Source organism: Ptychodera flava, chromosome 20 (assembly GCF_041260155.1).
Source record: "Ptychodera flava strain L36383 chromosome 20, AS_Pfla_20210202, whole genome shotgun sequence".
Taxonomy (NCBI): Eukaryota; Metazoa; Hemichordata; class Enteropneusta; family Ptychoderidae; genus Ptychodera; species Ptychodera flava.
In genome coordinates this window covers 20,354,464-20,375,578 of record NC_091947.1, presented here as the reverse complement: position 1 = coordinate 20,375,578, position 21,115 = coordinate 20,354,464, and the positions used below count along the sequence as shown (strand labels likewise).

General features: G+C 37.6%; 2 protein-coding genes across 3 annotated transcripts in view; one reads left to right on the top strand and one right to left on the bottom strand.

Annotated features, from left to right (window-relative positions):
• Nucleotides 1–1,934: 1,934 nt before the first annotated feature.
• LOC139120273 (protein SERAC1-like) lies at nt 1,935–20,783 on the bottom strand. 2 transcript variants are annotated; one of them, XM_070684554.1, is made up of 16 exons: nt 20,402–20,783; nt 19,208–19,250; nt 18,903–18,994; nt 16,142–16,249; nt 15,667–15,795; nt 14,937–15,055; nt 13,713–13,838; nt 12,944–13,057; nt 12,387–12,549; nt 11,354–11,504; nt 9,511–9,673; nt 8,503–8,603; nt 8,160–8,257; nt 7,339–7,521; nt 6,626–6,769; nt 1,935–4,000 (listed from the first exon to the last, which is right to left on the bottom strand). In XM_070684554.1, the coding sequence occupies exons 1-16, from the start codon at nt 20,466–20,468 to the stop codon at nt 3,801–3,803; spliced, it is 2,001 nt and encodes a 666-aa protein (XP_070540655.1). In that variant the 5' UTR covers nt 20,469–20,783; the 3' UTR covers nt 1,935–3,800. The 2 variants fall into 2 exon arrangements, with proteins under 2 accessions (XP_070540655.1, XP_070540656.1); XM_070684555.1 differs by having other exon boundaries at nt 15,667–15,823; nt 20,402–20,772.
• The window catches only part of LOC139120274 (guanine nucleotide-binding protein subunit alpha-14-like), a 128,927-nt gene continuing 127,916 nt past the window's right edge, over nt 20,105–21,115 (top strand). Inside the window, exon 1 of the mRNA XM_070684556.1 lies at nt 20,105–20,226. The gene's annotated coding sequence lies outside the window, so the exon portion shown is untranslated. The remainder of the gene's footprint in view (nt 20,227–21,115) is intronic.

Here is a 21,115-nt window from a genome sequence, read left to right as displayed (position 1 = left end):
TTCACTAACTATCAGCAAGTGATTATTCTTAAACAGGATCTTCCCCTATAAAGGCCAGACTATCGCTAAATCTATGCAAAATGTAAAATACCCCTGCTACTGATCAGACTTGTCATGTTTGGTCCCAGAATCCCATAATTTTGCCATGTTTCAGGTGTTCATTGTCACTGAATCTTGCGTATGATATCTGTGAATACATAGTGACTAAACTTGAGTCGAAAATAAACTAAAAAACCTGTTTTTTTGTGAGAGAACGCATGTTTCAAAATGTATTCACAGCCATTTGATCCCTCTTTGCGTATGTTACAAAAGTGCCCAAGCATCAAGTTACCATGCAATCCTACAGCTGTAACTGTATTAACTATATTTCTTAAGATCTGTAATATAACTGAGTGACTTTTCCTTTTCCATTCACATCTCTATCTTTTGCAATGTTGACCAACCCATAAAATCCCTGATAAGTCTACGGATTAGCATAGTTTTATTGACTAATTAATTACAGGATGTGTATATGAGAGATTAACGTCCTTGTAATGGGGTGTAAAATAAATAAAGAGTCAAGAGGCTATGTTAGGTTATATAATCATTTATGTTATTTACTCCGATCAGTCAGAGCATGGAGGTAGTCTGCTACCTCCATGGTCAGAGCATGAAGAAAAGGAGAGGAACTGATAGAGAAAACAGTGAGAAAAACTCAATATGTCTGGGCTGCCTGTGGTCCGGCACAATTATTGTAGTCTTTGCTCAGCAATCTGCGAACATACCTTTCATCAGAAAGAGTAATACAGCTTTTGAGAAAGTCATGCAATACTGAAGAATTCACATTGCTGAGTGATAAAAGCTAGTGGGTTTGGTTATTTTTCAAGTCAGTCAGAAAACTGCATAAAACGTTTTATATTAAGTCAATCAAAATTTTGATCAGACTTCTTGCTAACGCTAAGAAGCACAATACCAAGACTGAAAAAATCTTTAATCAGCGGCATTTCTTGGGCAGTATCTAATAAACAACATAGGACACTACGGGGGAATGGAACAAAATTGTTCGTGTAGCGACCAACATTTGACTGAAAAAGTCAACATAACCAAAAGCTGATATGTGTACTGACAAGTTAGGTTTTTATTTCTGTTTGTTGGTTTTTGTTCTGTCTTGAATTGATTTTTTTTGTAAATAAAAATACAATAAAAATATTTTACCATGGATCACATGGAAACAAATTCATTGTTTTAATTCAATTTTGTAATTTATCCTCACCACATTGTCTCATTTACCCAGACTGCACTTGGGGGGCTCTCATCCTGTGACAGACTCTAACATTTGTCAGCATTATTAAAACATGCACATGCCAAGTCTTTCTGTATTGCTGTAATTTGTTTCAGATCATGTCCTTATTTTAATCTTATGAAAAATGGGTGAGAAAATTATTGTATTTTTAATAACTTTACCGTTTGAGCACTGCAATTTTTCCCATCAAAATTATAGTGTGCAACATTTTACCAATTTTGTGAATTTTTCTGTAAATTTTTTTGACAATTTTTGACCAAATGGACATCACATTTTATTGGCTTCAGATTGTTATCAAAATTTTGGAAAAAATTTAGAAAAAAACTGACAGGTGTATATTTTTATGCAGGCGACAAAAATGGACTTTGGTGCTCAAAGGGTAAAGGAAAAAACAAAAGACAGTGAAAATTGGCATCATGAGTACAGGAAATGTACAGCAAAGTTTTTGAGATGATCTGAATCAAGCTATTACTATATTCTACATAACACTGTACAGGAGTTGCTTGCAAGTGCTTGATGGCAAATTTTGTACAGAATGCACATTTTGTCCATGCATTTGGAGTGTACAGCAGGGGTAAATTATAGATAACCTCCCTTGACTGCAGTCTACAGTCACTCGGAACCCAGGTGTATGTACAGCTTGCCATTCATAGACGTCTGTGGCCATGTGTGAGGCTTGAATTTATTTAGATTATAAATAAAGAATTGCATGAAATCAAGAAAAATTCCAAACGTTGAAACATATTCACATTATTGTAATTGTACATAAATTTAAAGATATTCACAAATAAATACATGCATTCATATAAACTTTGTTCAATAAAATAACCTCCATATTTGCCAAAGAAAAAAAATCAGTCAAAATCGAACGATTTAAATGTCAGCTGCCTATGTCAGGATGTAATTTTGTGAAATTCTAAACCTGTGCCTATTTTCATTTCCACAGGAAAAGACAAAAACACACTCCTTTCTTAATGAAATTGTCATGTTCAGGATGAGTTGCCTTGGCAACAGCGGGAGCACTAAAGATAACTTTAGGTACTCCTAGAAAGTATGACAAGATTTATGATAAATGAGAATATTTCCCGAAGTGAACATTGTCAGTTTCTGAAACACTTTGTCGATACTAAAATGACATTCTGAATACATTAAAGCAGTTTGAAAAATCTGTTTGACATGGACTTCAACATCTGAAAGATATTGTAACATTGTGATCAAAGTCCTTGAACTTGATGAATTCGCTGAAAATTTTCACTTTTCCTGAAATTCGGTTTTCAACTTTACATCCAAATTGAACAAGCACATGTAAACAAACATTAGACATAATGCTGCTATCTTCAGTGATGTTGGTTTTAATATTTTTTCAGTTTCAACGATGAAGAAAGATTTTACCGATATTCAGTCACATCACAACCTTACCTTCAGGTAGAAAAATACAAGATTGAGTTATATCAACACATCATTGACTAATAATATCCCAAAGCTATCAAACAAAATAAGAGTTGCTAACAGTTGGCATAAATTTCATAAATTTCTTTCTGTTTTGCAATTACTGGTTCAAATAAAAGTGTGTCTTTTCTGGTGTACTAAAATCCATGCTGACCGGTTGATGATTTCCATGACCACTACTAAAATTTCATCAAAAATACATCATTGAAAGAGTTCAAGTACAAATACTGAACCTTATTTAAAATCTAAGAAGGTGAAAAGTCCAAGACTTTAATTTTCAAAAAAGTTTCTGCTTCCCTTTTCAACCATGGTATGACAGAATTGTTTTACACGCGCACGCTGGAACCTTTCATACAGACAATAGATGGTGAAAGGAAAAAGTGAATTTTCTGCATCAAACCTGAAACTGTAAATCATAGAAACTGACCTCTAAGAAAGTGAAAAGTTTGAGATAATTGTTAATTTTACATTCCGAAGTTGAAAAAAACTGTAAATAATACCTAGAAATTATAAAGACAATGTCATGGCAATTTGTAAATAAAACATAATTATTCCACAATATTATAGACATAGAGACATAAATGAGCCTGACCAGAGTTTAAAAGTCATTTTCTATGAAAACACCATCAAACGCTGACTTTTAATTCTTCAATCATTATATACAGTATTGTGTTGCAAATACAACCAAAATATCACCTATGGACTTCACTATAACACACGTGTATATGCCCAATATTTACACGATTACAAAATGTTCTAATCCACCACACTGGATCTTGTCTCAAAACATTTTGAGAACATATGTGACACAAAAAAATGCAGCCAATTAAAATTTCAGAACACCTCAAATATTTTACTATAAACAGTAAAGTGAAATTCTTTTTCAAGTGTTATCTAAAATACACAATTTTTCATTTTCTACAAAATAAAATAATTTTAAGTTTGATTTGTTTTCTGTACAGATAAACCCCTCCCTTAGATTAACAATTTAGTTTCATTTCATATACCCTGCTACCTGTCAGCCATGGCGTTGGACCATTGCACTGTGAAATAGGGGATGTGAGAAGGCCTAGAACATGTCACCAAAATAATACTCTTCTGTGGCTTTGGTAGGGTCCAGGACTTCCCCGATCTCCTGGATGACTTTCTTTGGAATGAGTTCGTCGATGAAACACACTAGCAGTTGATAGAGTTCAGAGTCAATGTTATCTGGTTTGCACACATTCAAGTGGTTGACTGGCATCTGTTTGTAGTTACCAAATCCTGGGTCTGGACGGCGATGGATGGAAAAATGACATAGTTAAGTTTAGTTCAATCATCTAACTCAGTGTTATACTTTTATAAGTCTCTGACACTTAGCCTAGTCACAGTCCTAGTGCATTCACCATTCAGGGCTCGAAATTAACGGTGGTCTTGCGTCCAAAGACCACCACTTTTCATTTGGACCACCAAATTCAAATGTTGGTGGTCCAAATGGACCACCACTTACGTCAAAAATTTTTGAAGACGACGTACTTGGCCCGCACTACATTGCCTGAACGTGGTTCAATGCAGGACAAAAATAGAACATATGCACCTGCTTGCAAGTGACATTTATCATGATATTGCAACATTTTAGACTTATAGCAGACCGCAGCACTTTATGCAACATTGTATTTCATCATCACAAAACGTCATGTCAATCAGTTCTGTACGGACAATGGCACTACAGATGCAAAAAATTCGAGAATCGATCGAGTCTACGTTGTTGGTAACACAATACAGTTAATGGTCATTACGTCGCATGTTATTTGGAAAGTGGTTTACGGGTGACCATTTAGACTCTGTCGGGTTGCATTCTTGAGAGGTCCCGCTGGACTTTGAACAGTATCTGCTTTTTGGGCACCATTTTACATGTGGTATAGCCACAAACTGATGACGTCAAATCACCGTAAACAAAACACAGATGCCTTGTAATTACGGCACAGTGTATTGTGTATGGTGATTTGACGTCATCAGTTTGTGGCTATACCACTTGTAAATGGTGCCGCTTTTTGTTGGCCCTTTGAAAACACTAATTTCGTAGTCAGAAGGTATTTTCTTTGAACATGATCTCATTAGGTTGCTCAACGATCATGTACGGGACATGCATCACGGCATGGCAAACGTTCAGCTACACTTTGAAGCCCCAGGTTGTTGTTTTTTGTTAATAGAGCATGCGCATTACAGAAAACCCCAAGTTATACAGAAAAGACTGCCCAGCTCACTTCAGATACTGATTCCTACCGTGCGCATTTTGAATATATTTTACGCAAATAAAAACTCAGTTGCGTAAAATCGTACGCAAGTTTTGAAATTGTAACGGAAACGCTGCCCAGGCCCATTCGTGTTCAGGCAGTGTTCAAATCGGGTTCTGTTACTGGTTGCTATTGGTTTTTATGAGTGGAAGTATTTTGACTCTATAGTAGATAATAAAGTTCAGAAAAAATAATATTATGAATTTCAAGTTCAATGGAGCAAATAGTGGGATTTTTGTCATCGTAATTGTTAACAGCCGATACCTGGCGGAATAATTTTGAACATAAGAGTATGTGAACTGACAACTCAAAATCATCTTAAGGTAGCGTGATAAGGTAGTATGAGTATTTTCCTTCAAAACTCCGAAAAACTATCCTTTCCATGCCATTTCTTCCTAAGGACATGGCCTTTGAAGGTGGTCAGTTTTCAGTATAGTATCATCAGATATGCCGAAAAAATTATTCGCTCTTGAAAATTATGCCAACAAAGGAATGCAAACAAACTTCTTGTGTTTTTCCATTTTCTTTTCTTGGTCTAAATAGTGTAAGTCGACAAAGGATGACAGTTGGTCTACCAATTTTCACAGGTGAAAGTCGTACAGATGGTCTCCAAACTGTGTCTCAGATTTTTCCAAACACATTTAAGGATTTTAATTTTCGTAGTTTAAATAAACTAAGTAATGAACAAAACATGATTCAAAACCATGACTGGTGATTGTCAAAAAACCTAAGTCGTCTTCAAAAATTTTAAGACACAGTTATGCTGATTGCTTTGTTCAAATGGCAATCGGCTATGTGAGGTGATGGTTATAATTTTCATGGTGAAATATCCCAAATTCAGCCTTTTCAGATCCCAAAAAACCAAAATGTAATGGTACAGCATTAAAATTCATAGAAAGAGCTTTCTGGTGATATGCAAGTTTTACGTATATATAACATAGTCTGGGCGAGAAGTTGTCGTTTGAATGTATGTCGTCACAAACCTATCACGCCATCTTAAACAATTGTTATATTACGGACCACTACATTTTTAATTTGGACCACCAAAATATTTGTTAGGTGGTCCACATGGACCACCACATTTGAAATTTAATTTCGAGCCCTGTGCATTCACCATTCAATATCTGTATACATATACATGCACAGATTTTATGAATGATATGACGCGTGGTGAAATATTATTAAGGAATGTTTCCCCTCATCTTTACAATGTGTGTACAAGATCTACACTTGCCGCATACAATTCTTTTGCCAAACCTACACAATCATCTCTACCCTGTACCTTATGCATCCTCTTCCCTTTTCTACCCCTCCCCTCTCTCTTCCCCCATCTCCTCTGTTCATGTTGTGAACTGAACTATTACTGTACTACATTGTCTGAAATCCGCGCTTTCTCTCCGCCTCCCTCCTACCATCCATCTCTTGTTCTTTTCTCCTCCCTCCTTCCATCCCTCCTCTCTGCTTTTCCTCACTTTCTCTCCCACAACCTCTATTCTAGCTCATCCATCTCTCTCACCCCCTCCACGCCACCCCACTTCTCACTTTCAGTAAATTCAATCTCATACATTTCAGTGACTGACCTACTCCACAGTTTATTGACATTGACATAGACACTTACTAGCTGATGAATCTGGAACGATGACTAGTTTCATGCCCAGTCCAATGTTTGTTGAGTCCCTCTCTCCAAAACTAAAACAAGGTATCTTCCTCTGCTTCACAAATGCCTTGAATTTTTCATGCTGTTCTTGCAAAGATGCAGAGTCTGAAAATTGGGACAGAGACATCGAAACAATCAAAGACAGTTTCAAAACTTTCTTGAGTTTTGAACCAAAAATTTCAAACTTTTTGCTTCCAGGCAGTATTACCTTTTGTCTAAGAGTCAGTCTTCAGTGACTCAAAGGGCAAGTAGCTGTAACTTTCGATGATTTGTTCCCTCTAATTTTGTTCTGTACGTCAATGCCAAGTTCTTGTTCTACTCACCAAAGCATGTTGAAACACCAACTATTTAGCTTGCTAGCAAAGTGTTTATTCATGTCACGTAGAATGCACTGTTATGTTTATCTTTGAAATTCTAGTACAGACCACAGTGCACTTGTTAATGACAAGAATGCAATTTACGCATGTACCGGCTGTGTTGACATTTTGTATACTGTGTATTTCAACATGCCTTGGGAAACAAGAAACTCTAATTCACATTAAAAACGAAAATGGTGAAAAAAATCATCAAAAGTTTATCTACTGGCCTTTTATTTTTTTATCGCATTCCTGCATCCATAAATTTTCAGTTTTTGACAAAACTTTGACAAAAGATCCATGGAAGGAAAAACTGACCGGGACTGAGCTCAGCAACTTCAACAGATGGATATAGAAGAAACTTGGTTTGCTGTGAGTAGGCAGCCAGTGGTGACCCTTTGTGAGGTGTGCTGTAGAAGATAAAACCTCGACTCTGATCGGCAATTTTCTTGAATTCTTCACTGCTTTCAGCCTCCAGTGTCATTTGCTTGACTAGCAGGCCTAGTATCAGAAAAAAAGATAAATAAAATGACTGAAAAATGTTAATTAAACATGTCATCAATTCATGAACAGATACACTGTTCCTGATCATTCTTACGACTGGGAACACACGCACAGCATCTTTCTTATGGTGTCAGTCCAAAATGGCATATGACAATATTGACTTTTGTAAGATTGTCTATCAGGCTGGAACACAGTATCCTTCAAATAAAGAGACTTTTTATTTTAGAGACAGCAGTAATATTTTTATTGATCCATGTCAGTGCTTTGGCTTTGTGACCTTGTTACGAGATATAGCATATACTTATGATGGGAGATTACAACTTGATACAAAAGACATGGCCTAAAATATTCCGACAAATGGATACATTAATTGCCCACGCACAGGTGAGCGCCATAGATGAGTGTAGACCAGGCTGTGTTATTATACTGTGATACAGTATGTGTTACAGTATGTTTCAACTTTCATACGTTGCATAAAATTAATCCCAGCCTCCATAGACAAACCATAGAAATAAATACAACTTGGGAGGAAGAGGATTAATTTGTGTATGCATTCGAACTGGGGTACTTTTAAGTACATTTGTTAATTTTCAACTTTTTTCCATACCCCTCTGAATCAAACCCCCCTGACTTACCTCCCATGGAATGAGTTACCCAGATGATTGGCCGACTGCCAACTCCCGCTAGTTTCAACTTATGCAACATTTCCGAACTTCTGCTGGCTATAGTTCGCCTGTTATCAACGAGATGGATGAAAAGAAAGAACTGTTGGTGCGTAAAAGATGCATGTGAACACAGAGCGTGAAATACTAAAAACCTCTATCTACAGACAACATTCAACAGACGAATATGCCGTGACATAATAAATTTACAAAGAGTGAGTGAAAAACTTGGAAATAATGAGTTTCTCTTTAACTCTGAAAGCATGATAGAGATTATTTAATCTTACAAAGATACTTTCAACAGCTAGGCACTTACTTTTCACTTTCAAAGGGACACTTGGGGGTCCAGTTGCTGACCTGTGTATCATACTCCACAGTTATGATTCGATTGTGAGGTAGATCTTCAGCCAACCAGCTCTGATATTAAAACAGAACGACTCGTATGATAACAATAGCCGTTTGTGGATGCAAAGCATGAGAAAATACCCACAATTCTGTTTGATTTGTACCAATGCAGGCTACTACTTTTCGTATGACTTTCAACTTCTTAAAACTGTGTCAAATACCAGTGATAATGTGAAGCATCTTAATAATTGTTTCATAATATCCAGTGAAAGTAAGTTTAGATATTTCAGTAAAAATTTCAAGATAATCATTAACAAGTCATTGTAAATGACATAGTCCCCTCTTGCATATGTATGCCATGGTGTATTATCGTAAGCCAAGTTTGAAAGAAATTTGACCGAGCTACGACCGAGACATCTGTGTGGACAGATGAACGTAATATTTCTGCAGATAAGTCAAGCTTGTGGTTTTTTGATTGCATACATAGAATGTGATGCACACACTAAATTGCACATCTGAAAACCATAGCCTTGGTTCAGGCTAGGTAAGTGTTTATAATACCTTAATGAGAGACTTAAACTTTTGCTCAAACTTTTCTAAATGAAACTTTCAACCATTTTCTTACCAAATTGACAATAAAAATCAGGGGTCACCATGCAAAGTTTGGAACTAGCGAAACAAATTACTCAACATTTTGCGATATTTGAAATTCAAAATGGCTGCCATGCCTGTGGTAATTCTACAGGGTAAAAATAAAGTTTTCGATTTTCGAAATACCAAGACAGTGAAAGTTTTTCTATCTCCAAGAGCTTTAAAATGAGCCCCACGAGTGGTAGATCAGAAAAGAATCGTAGAAATTTGAGAGTCCTAATATCTGTCCCTGTGGTGCATTCTATCGTAATGTAGAGACATACTAACTCATAGTCTCAGTCTACTCTGCTACGTAAAGACACCCTATCCTGTAGTTTTCAGGACTCACCTTGGGCCAACAGTCTGTGATGCTTTGATTTCGTTTCTTGAATGATTGCACAGACTGAGGGGCCTCCTCCCCAGGGACGATGTCTGGATCCTGCTGTCTCCATGTCTTGAAAGCACCTCCAAGCAGTCCATGTACAAAGATGACATCCGCCACGACTGGTTCACTGTGATTTTCATGAAAATAGAGATGAGGTGGTCAGTCATGTGACATCACTTTAGAGACATTTCTGCAGTTATCTAAAATATCTGCAGCATTCATGAAATAGACTGCATGTAGGTTTCACTCAGATCAAAGATGGGACAATGATTAGGGACCCAGGCAATATCAGAATACCGGACAATTGAGAAACATTTTTCACCCTTTGAAAACTGGGTAGGTTTATGTGATGATAGGAGCTTTATAGTAACAAACACGTTTCTACAACAATGTTAGGTATGTAATACTTCCAACTTTAAATGTGCTATTGTTCAAAACTTCATTTTATATTATGAATGCCATGAAGCCTTGGCTCTTGAGCTATTAACCCTTCGAGTGCTGTAATTTTTCTCACCAAAATTTTAGTGCTACATGTTACCAATTTTTATGAATTTTTCTGTATTTTTTTTTTCATAATTCTGAATCAAATGGACATCATATTTCATTATTTTAGCAAAAATCTGAAAAAAATTGACTGGGGTATGTATACTTTATAGAAGCGACAAAAATTTGACATTGGCGTTCAAAGGGTTAAAGAGAATCTGCTTTTAATTATCCAAAATGTTTGCTCTGTTTAATGATATGTACATAAAATACATCTTATTGCAATGGAAATATTTTTTGACGGGAAACCTCAACTTCACAGGGTTGTCAATTTTCAAACAACATGTGCTTTAAGGTAAAGGGCGACGAATTCGGACGCGCACACGCTTTAGAACGTTTCTGCGCAGATTGACTCCAGCCTGCCGCAAATGGGTTATTTTGTAGAGCATGTATTTAACATCACCTGTCATTGTTGAAATTGCGCTTTTACCTAATTTTTGGACCCAGTGTCTTAGAAATACATGTGACCTACAACCTTGTCATATTTTGACCCCTAGGAAGCTGGTTTTTATTCCATATGAGCGAAAAATTAACATTTCTCTCCCATTTATATGGCGCAAATTACCCATTCACCTGGAGATATTGTAAAAAGTAGCGTGGTGACATCCTTTTATTAAAAGTGTAAACTAAATGGTATTATGTCAGGAGTTTATTCGCCAAGTTTGGTCAAAATGACACCATTCAAAGCGACAGGAAGAAAGTTCGAAAATTATGGGGCCGACTCGCAGCGATTTCGAAGCTGTTATCCAATTGGGTAGCTGAATCTTACCAATATAATGAAAACAATACAAATAGATTCCCTAAGTGGCTGTGAATAGTGACAATCGACCAATCAGATATAACCTTGCAAACACGCTGCGAGTCAGCCGAAATTATGTAGTGATATAATTTCGATATCGTCATTTTGTAATCGATACTTATGTTAAAATTTCTTCACAAACATCATGAAAACTATACATTCGATAGATATGGATCTTAATTCTTGGTATTTATTAAAATTAACTCATTTGCTAAGCGTTTTATAATTGCTTTCTTTAGTTTAAGTGAATTATATCATTTTTATTTATTTCTAACGACGCCATTTTAACGTCCGTTTCCATGGAAACGAGCATGGTGACCCCCATTTTTTATTTCATTTTTGCACTTGCACAACTTCCAAGAATATTTGTGCAAAGTTTCAAGAAAATGACACCACAGCTTAATTTTGACGTAATTCGTAGTACTTCACCTTTAAAAGTAAGAACAATGGCTCTGCACTTCTCACCTTGTCCTGAACTGTGGATGTATGATGTACAAGCCATGCTCATATTTCTCCTTTGAGAAGTCTCGGTCCAGATTGGCCAGGGCTCGAGAAGCATGCATCGACAGTGGAATGTATTTGGATTTCATCCATGAAGCCAGCAAAGTTACCCAGCCTGCAAGAAAACAGGTTACGTATTTGTCTCAAATATTGTATGGTAGGATAAAGAGAACACTCAAATCTTTCAGTGTTTTACACTCCCAGGACAAGTAATGACCCTTCCAAGCATTAAATTTTCTTCAAAAAATCCTGAGGTTTTAGCCCCATAAAAATTTATAAGAGCCAAATACTTGGCTGCACCTTCAAGTAGTCTATCAAGCAAACTCATCCCTCTTTCATTGATACGGATATGTAATGGCATCAAGCTTACAAGTCTTAACTTGACATATAAATTTGCTGTAAAGTGTAGCCCGGCTCTGTGTTCTCACCAAGAAATTGGAGAACACCATCATATTTTCATGATTTGCTAGACCTCTGTAAATGCAGATGAAGAGGTCAACAACACTTTGATGGATGTGGATGATATCAGGAATGTTTCATATATATGGCCAAAATATTTATAGGTTTGTTTCTCATACTGTGTTTCCTGCATAAATAATGTAGTGATGTCTTTTTAACTTAAATTTGTGCATATTTTTTAGCTCACAAGACCTAACTACCAACATGAAAATAACGAAACCAGCTGTACCTGCAGCGGTACATGTAGTTTTGACACGCTGCAAAATGATAACTATAAGTTCACCGATAAGATATTAATATTTTCTGTTGTGTGTAGTGCAACTTCATAACGTTTAATTTTTAAGGCAGGCAGATGATGCTTATCTAGATAAACAAGCATCGGGAAGAGAACAAAACCATTTCTTTTTCTAAACTTGGCCTTCAGCAAGCAACAAATTACAGTGCCTTTGATAAGATATATGGATTTGACCATCCCGTGTAGCAGTATCTATGGAAAGTAAAGATAAATCCAACCACATTTTGCAAACCACTGACTCACCCGACTGCAGTATCTGTGGATGGAGATGCTCATGCAGACACAGGTTACCGATGACCCGGCAAATCTTACACAGCAAGGTCAGGCTGTTCTCTCGTCTCAGTGCCAGCTCTTGCAGTAACTTCACACCGCCATTTTGAACTATGACATCACAATGGCTGGGAAGCTGCGGGGAGGAATATGTTGAGAAGGGTAATCTGTAGCGTGCATGAGCCATTATCTTTTCTGCATACACGTCAACCCCTTTGCCCAAATGGTTTGGCCTAATCCTTTCATTTTCTTTGGCAAAAGTATCCATGCAGGGAAATGGGGTATGTGTGTGTGTGTGGGGGGGGGGGGGGGGGGGAGGGGGGTAAACTTTCTGTGAACTTTCCTATGAAAAGAGTTTTCCCTCACTTTGTTAAGAACTTTCATTGAAATGAGAGTGAATTCTCTCTGAACTTTTGGACCTTTTGTTCAATATCAAAGTTACAGTTGTGACAAAAAAGAGGAATTATATTTTGCAATGATCAGAATTTAGAAGCAATGATTTTGACCTGTATTAGGCTCTACTGTCTTACCTCTGAGTGTCTGAGCAGTGCCTGTAGGTAGTACAACTCCACTTTCTGATCAGGGACATTACTGAGCGTTGTGGCAAACGGTAGACCACTGCCTCCAAAACACCATAAACCACCCTGGTACAATAATATTACATTCCTAGTGATTATCCTGCTGTGATTTTAATTACACACACAATAGTTCACCATAACAGGGTTTTGCGAAGTGTCAATGCCGCTCCTGTTTTTTCATTGATAATATCATATTCACATGTTCAATACCAAAGCATTACATTTCTTGAAAAATTTGTTTGAAAATTATCTGTCATTAGTAAATTAACCACCCCACAGTTTTCAAATTCTATGTATGTTATTCTGTCCTTCAAACTTGAAAAGTGCCAATCATCGGATGCCATCCCAAAGGGCCTCCCATAACATGCAGTATTGTAGCGGTGTATTGTTTTACTGCAAAGTAAATCACGGAATGGAGGGGTGAAGCCATGGATGTTGGGTATTGGACAACAACATGGAGGAGTGAGACAATGAAAGTAGGTATGAGAAAAATACCACACAAAGCAATGAGACAGTGAGAGAGGCTACCGGAAAACAATGATGAGGTGTAAGACTGTGTAAGTAGGTATCGGAGGATGATAAAGTTGGGTAAGATCATGAGAGAAAGTATAGGAAAACCAAATATGGGCAATGACTATTATAACGGACATGGAACAACCACAAATGAGGATCAAGCTCCACACAGTCAGGGTCAAACTCCAATGGGACTGGCCTAACTTACCCTGACATCGGCCATGGCGGTTCTCCCTTCCTGCATGGCTACTGCTGTGAAATACTGGGCACATTTATCCAGGCCTGTCATGGGCAGTGATGAGAGAAGTTTTCGGAAAGACTCTTCAAGTGGCTCCTGAAGTAGAAAATAAATCAATCAATTGATGAGTCTATTGATTAGACTCAAGACTAAAGAGTACTTCTAACACTTACCCCTCTTACCATTTATCTTTCTTACACTTCATGTTTGTATGAACACTAAAAATAAGATTAGCATGTTCTTAGCATACGCAGACTTCCCGTTATAGTCTATGCCACACAAATACAGTGTATAGTATTGACAGGCATGCATCTCTAACATATTCTGTTGTCTTACTTTTGTGAAATTTTCTTGAATTCATGATAGTTCAGGAGCTGTGGTTGCTGGAAGAGGGCTCTGCAACAGCTTCCTGACTAATTAACCCTTTTAACACCATAGTTCAGCCCAAACCCATTGTTATCAGTGGTGAGTGTGGACATGTTTACTGGGAATCGGGATGAAGAGGTTAAGGACGACTGCCTGGTATATCACCACTACATCAAATCATCAAACTGCACTGAAATCTACAATGCCAAGGGAATTTGGCAAAAAATCCCACCAACCTAATTACTGTACTTTCCACATATGTGCATTAGTAACCTAACATTAATGAAGTGTGTGGTTTTGACTGTGACATCTTAGCTGGGCGACTGCGTGCTGTACGCTATGAGTATGAGTTTGAATCAAATCTGGAATTTACTGAATTCTTATGATTAAACAAAACACAAATAAGGTGACCAATATGAAACTCTGAATAACTGCCATATTCCTAGCATATACTGTAGGGTTACAAAGATGATCTCTTTATGAAATATGAGGATAACATCAAATCTTCTGACAGAAACTGGATGATCATAATCTAATAAATAGTGGCCACAAGTAGGTCTTTAAACTTGGCATTAGACATACTGACAGGAATGACAAAAAGCCTCTAGCTTTCTGAAACACATAAATTCAAATCAGAGTTATGCATTAACCTTTCAATTTGTCACACATCTACTAATGCTATTTATGATTTAACACAATATCACTCTCCTGAGTCTGCTTCACACGCACAGACCTATAAAAGCAAAGCCTTCTACTTGTCGCACACAAATCAGAGTCCACTGCCATTAGCATTACCTTCCTTGTTCATGTACCTGAGAACTGTCTTACCTGTGATGAATTGAATGCCTGTGGCTTTTCGAAAAACCTCATGTCCACATTCTTACACCTGGCCAGACCGACTCTGGTCACGTCATCAAGAGCAGCCCCTATTTTTCTGTACTCGGCATCTGTTAAATTAAGTGAAAGTAAATTGAAAAGGTTTGCCAATCAGAGTAGTGAACCGCATGAAAGTTTTTAAAACACATCTTACTTCAAGTAAATTTTCCTAAATTGTCCTTTCTATCACAGAGAGACGTTTCCTCCTGTTTTTGAAATATACGGTGGAAAATGTTCATGAAGCAAACCATCTTCTACAGTGAACAACACGAAAAAAGTCAGCCAATGTGCAGCAGCTTGGAAGGTTATAGCAGATTGGTAGATTATGGTTTGGTTATTCTTAGCAACTTACAGAGTCTGAAACTAAGGTCCTTTTGTAGCTGATTGGCTGAATTGAAATGATTCATTTATGTGGATCATATTCAGGCATCCAATATACATCAAGCTTTCGAGACACAGCACATTGCCAGATCAGAGTTATTGAAGGACCTCAGTTTATATAAAAGTGACAAACACACACGCACACAATTACACTTGTAAACGCACAATTATACTAAAAGAACTAGAGGAACAGACATTGTACATGTATATAAGGCTATTCTACTTCACTGACAGCTTCTACCTGTACATTCATACATCAGACGTAAGCTAAAACTCTGAAGCATCCACTAGCAACTCTTACCTAGCCAGTTCTGCTTCTTTGACAGACCATACACACCCTGTAGTCTGATATTTCTGACATTGGACTTGGCCATGGTCAGCAGTTTCCAAGGGTTATCACTTTTCACTTCCAGCCTGGACCACCATGAGGCTGTGATTGAAATAGAGACAAGACTACCCTGTGAACAATTTAAATGAACAACAGCAGGAATTCAGAGATGCATGACAGTCTAAAGAGGTTGACAAAGCCAGTGATATCATGACTGTACAGCAAACACATTAATTGGAAAGTACCATTACAACTGAATATTGGAAAAGCTTGCACACAAATCTGCAAACTGTACAGTGATCTGCTGTAAAATGATGGCTGGTGAACCAAACACAAACAATTCACCAAATAACTTTTTCTGGTGTACTTTTTACTGTAATGACAAGCATTTGAAAGATGGAATGGAAAAGATGTCAACATAACACAACCAAAGAATATTGTTACTCACGTTCTTCTTCCACTTCATCATTGAAGAGAACTCCCAAACTTCGTATTCTCTTCTTGTAAAGTTCTGTCCTCTCCTTGAAGTTGCTCTTCACTCTGCTGAAGAAGTCCTCTACAAACAAAGATCAGTAACAAACATTTTTTTAATCTGATCCACTCATTCCTGAAATGCACATTAATTGTACATTGTGGGCACACAGTGCAAGAAATCTCATCATTTTGGATTTTGTTTTTTCACTGCATTTCTTTCACACAAAGCACATGAAGCAGCCTAATGGTACCTGGTATTCTCCCTATGGCCTAGAAAATGGGTGTAATCCAGAGTTTGAAACATATATGCACACTGTACTATGGAAGTACCAGTACATATACATGTTGCCTACACTATTGGTGCAGTACACTGTGCATGTTGAAAATATTACAGCATTTATTCTGATCTTTAACAGACAATGCTGAATTATGTGGTACATTTGGTCATTTTGACTGTCAAAATTTTCACATTTTTAATTTTTATTTCAAATCAAAATAAATTGCCTGACTGTGAAATCTGAAAGAAGTCTCAAGATACAGCCAGTGAACAAGCGTTCAGCAAGATGTAATCCTGGATGAAGTCTTGCACTTTGTGAGATGTGATACTCTGTTAGCATGTCTAGCTTCCAAGTAATATTAACCAACATTCCAAGCGTCATACATAATCCATGAATCTGAAAAGGAGACCCTGCATTGGATGATGGGAAGGATGATGTCAAATATCTTTTTCATAAACTACTGGTGTAACTCTGTCAGTGTGCAGGTACTGAGAAACTGGCACATGCTGATGGAAAACCTGACACATCCAGGGCACGTACATATCAGCAAAGTATCTATTTGAACCCTGTAATCCTGCTAAAACTTATTTCATCATATTTCACTCTGTCTGGCATTATAGTGAAAGAAGATATGATGAGAAATGTGGCATTTCAACTGTGCTCTCTACTTGCATCACTAAATTTCCTTCATGAACTATACAGTTGTCATTTCAACTCTGTTGCTATTTTGTAATGCAGTATCATGCTGAAAGAAAAACACTGGCAGAATAGATCTTGAACTGCTCTGAGTAAAAGGTTTACCAGTGTTCTCCCCAGGCCGTTTAACAGGATCGGCCCCGATCCTTTATTTTTTTCGCCCGATCCTTTATTTTTTTGCCCGATCCTTTATTTTTCATGCCGACCCTGTTTCATGTCCACTGATTGAAGACCTATTGTTTCTCGGCGGCGATTTTGTCACTTTTTCAGAGAGGGTATCAAGTGTGAAACGGTTCTAATGTGGCGATAACATGACGTGCAAGATGATTAAAAGGTTTATTCCATCGCCAAAATGTGTGAAATGGTTAGACTGTTCTCCTTTCATGTCGATGCTTTAGGTGTTTTACACACTATGAGACAGGGTTATCGGGTGCAAAGCACCCAAAGACGCGCTTGTCCGCTTGTCTGTGAGGAGAATAAATAGGCCAGCCGTATTGCAAATGAACATCGGCTAAGACAGATGAAACTTAAATTCAAAAAGCATGAAATGTGTTACGCTGCCGATCGTACAGATAACGGCCATTTTATACAACGGACATGGAGTATACTCAACGAAAGGCTCGGTGTTGCATCTTTGCCAGCGGGCACTCAGTCAAAGCATGGAGGTAGTTCGATGGTCAAAGCATCTATACTATATAGGCAACTGGTTGAACTGCCGTTGCCACCAATATCTCGCACTGGTAAGAATCCGAAGGTCAGGAAAAGTGATTTCGATCAGAAGTGGCTGAAATCGTACGATTGATTGAGACAAAAATCAGATGCAAAAATGTATGGTACTGCCGCGTGTTCAGGTCGTTGTGCGTGTCCGAGTTAGCCATTTCGAGATCTGTGTAGCAGTACGTCAACATGACGTTGAAGCCATGTGTGTCACCTCGTGTCACGCATTCGTAACTTGCATGGATTTGTTCGATTGACTTTATGAAACAATTGCACTTGATCCAGTTTCAAAACCCATGACCCGTTTTACAATATTCAAGGCACCATGAAATGAAAGAAAAAGGAACTACATGAGCTAAAATAATCATTCGTGTGATCATCTGAATACAGCAGCTATGTACGTACGGTTAGGGTATACAGTATAGGTTCAAAGGTCGCGTGTGTTCAAGTGTGCTCCACACAATGCACGGCCGCGGCCGACGCTACGCAGTTGTCAAAGTTTCGTACGTTTGTCGAAGTAGAAGTCGATGCAATTTCAAATCTTGTTCTTGAAAATACCTGGTATCAATATTTTCGGGCTTCTCTTTATTATGAATTGAGTTTTAAAGTCAACATATTTCTCTGCAGGCATGCTCCTCTGACTCCGAATTGTAAGTGCAATATTCAGTCCCGTATGAACTTGTCCGTGTGACTGTTTTGCCATGGACGTTTAAAAAAGACGTCCATGGTTTTAGAATAGCAATCTGGCTACAGACAAACATGTACCGGTAGTAACAGAGGATCACATAAAACGTCTGATTTTGAATGTTATTCTAGAGAGAACTGGAAGACTTTGAATGAAAATATGGATGTAATATATGAAGTGCTTAAGTGCATGAAAGATCTTTAATACTTTAACCTTTTATTGTGGGATTTTTTCTGATGCTATGAAGTGACGTTTGTATTGCATAATTAGCATAAATTTACATAGTTATTGTTATGCAAATTAGCCGATCCTGTTTCAGAAATTTCTGGGGAGAAAACTGCTCTGAGTAAAAGGTTTACCTTCCTCTTCATCCATCAGATGCTCATCATCTTTGATCTTGTATTGCACGGCATGGTTGAGATAATTCAGTTCTCTGTAAATAGCTACACCACTAGGAAAAAAGTAAAAGATATGGAAGGAAAAAAACATATAAATATTCTAGTGAGATACATAAGGCTGATAATACACTTAGTGAAATTCAACCTGGGAAAGCAGATGCTAGACTCTGAGAAGTAAATGACAAAGTCAATGAATTTGAGGCAAATTACATCTATTTTTCAGTAAATCTGACATGTCGCTGGTGAAAAGTTAGTTGAAAACTTACCCAATCACTAAGGCTGCTGATACGGCATACAAACCAGATTTACCTGTTGTATTGACAAGAGAATATCACAGAATTATTGGTTGAATTCACTTTACGAAACCCCATTGGAATGAAGCCAAAATATGAAATATGCAAGATGCAATGAACCAAGTCATGAATCAGGCAGTGATCAAAACAGATCTTACGGTGCTTGAATTTTTAATCTGTTGATGTAATTCAAAATATGGCAGTTCAAAAACACACATGACATCAGATGAGTAAGACAACTGTAAGCAGTATACTGTAAAATCATTAATTTTCACAGGGATTCAATGTCACTATTTTGATGTTTGAGACATTTCACTGGGATTTAAGTTCATGGTTTTTGCTAACAATCAATAGATTCTATTGTTATTTAACATTTTCAATTGGATTTAATGGCGTATTTTATGTTTCAGTGCAAATAACAAAATTAAATCCCAGTGAATAATTAATGCTTTTACAGTGCTACGTCACAATGAAAGTTTTACAGGCACTGCGTCAAAACATTACAAATCTGATCACTAAGGTCGTGTTTTATTAGGTTACCTGCCTTTGATACAACCCTATTGTTCAGTCATTTGCATACCAAGGGATGATTCACTACAATGGGGTAAGCAAGGGCAATCAGAAAGTGCCGGGTATACCACCAAATATATACTACAAACAATTGCTATCAAGGGGAATAAAGCAACTTCCAATTTTCAGGAGCCCAACATGCAAGCTTGTGATCAACATCAATCGGAGTAATAACTGTTGAACAACTGATCAGGTCTCTTTGTTTATTTCCATACTCAGGTTATGCCACATTCAGTGTGAAAATGTTGTAAACACATAAAGGTCACGAGAGGGCATACTAAAATCAACACATGAATCGTCATGATGGTCGTGCGTGCGGTGTAAACATCAGAATTGTCACAACAGATTCGTGATATAACGCGTACATCGCGACCAAACCCTTCTTATTCACAAACGAGGAAAACACACATATGTGTCAAAAGGTACGTGGGACACTCAGGAATTACTGGTAGCACTGGTACACCCATGACACTGCACGTATGCAATAAATGAACTCATGCGACCTTTCAACACAACTCGTACCTCCCCACCAGCACTATTGATTTGTGTCAACACTTTGTGTGATTTACGCATAAATGAGAAAATTGCATGACTTACGTGATGGCACTTTCCCCTGTGGCACACCACCGGTCGAAAAGTTTCTGAGAACCTTTAGAAATCGCATGGTTGTACGCGAATCCAACGCAGTCACGTCCTCGCTCCCGATCCTCGACTAGAGTACTGGTCCGTGGCTTGGCAATCACATCGCGTTCGTACTCAGTTTGGCCAACGTGAACAGGGACAGCGTAAAGTAATTACGTTAAATGCCCTTTTAAACAAATTAAGAAAGTCTGGAAAACTCAGCCGTGGCTTACAAAAGAGTATACAGTCAGGAACAGTTCAAAAGTTGGGTCCAACTTTAGTAAACCTGGCTAGGCGAGCACTTGCAGACATTTACGACGAACTTTCCGCCATATTGAAATTTTGCTGTCGAATAAACCAATCATACTTATCCTCTCTCTGGCTTGATTGTTTGATATAGCCAATCATATTAGGCGTTATGTTCTCCGGTCAGACCATACCATTTTGTGCATGGGTTTACGCACTGGGCTCAACTCAAGGAGGGTGAACTGTTTATGTTTCATGACTATGTTTGAATATGAATGAAAGCAACTGACAAAAAATCAGTCAAAAGATAATAACTGTCACTTCTCGCTTATAGATGACATAGTACGGGAGATGATGTTGACACGAACCAATAATGCGGCAAAAATTAAGGCCCTCTGAAACGTACTCAGAACGAGGCTGGGGGTAACACTAAGTTTGACAACT

Excerpts from the sequence above, each read along its gene's own strand:
- LOC139120273 (XM_070684554.1), bottom strand. The coding sequence starts at position 20,468 with ATGCGATTTCTAAAGGTTCTCAGAAACTTTTCGACCGGTGGTGTGCCA. Across the intron at positions 15,056-15,666 it reads AAAGAAGCAGAACTGGCTAG|ATGCCGAGTACAGAAAAATA; the intron begins GTAAGAGTTGCT and ends TTAATTTAACAG. Across the intron at positions 13,839-14,936 it reads AGGCATTCAATTCATCACAG|GAGCCACTTGAAGAGTCTTT; the intron begins GTAAGACAGTTC and ends TTTCTACTTCAG.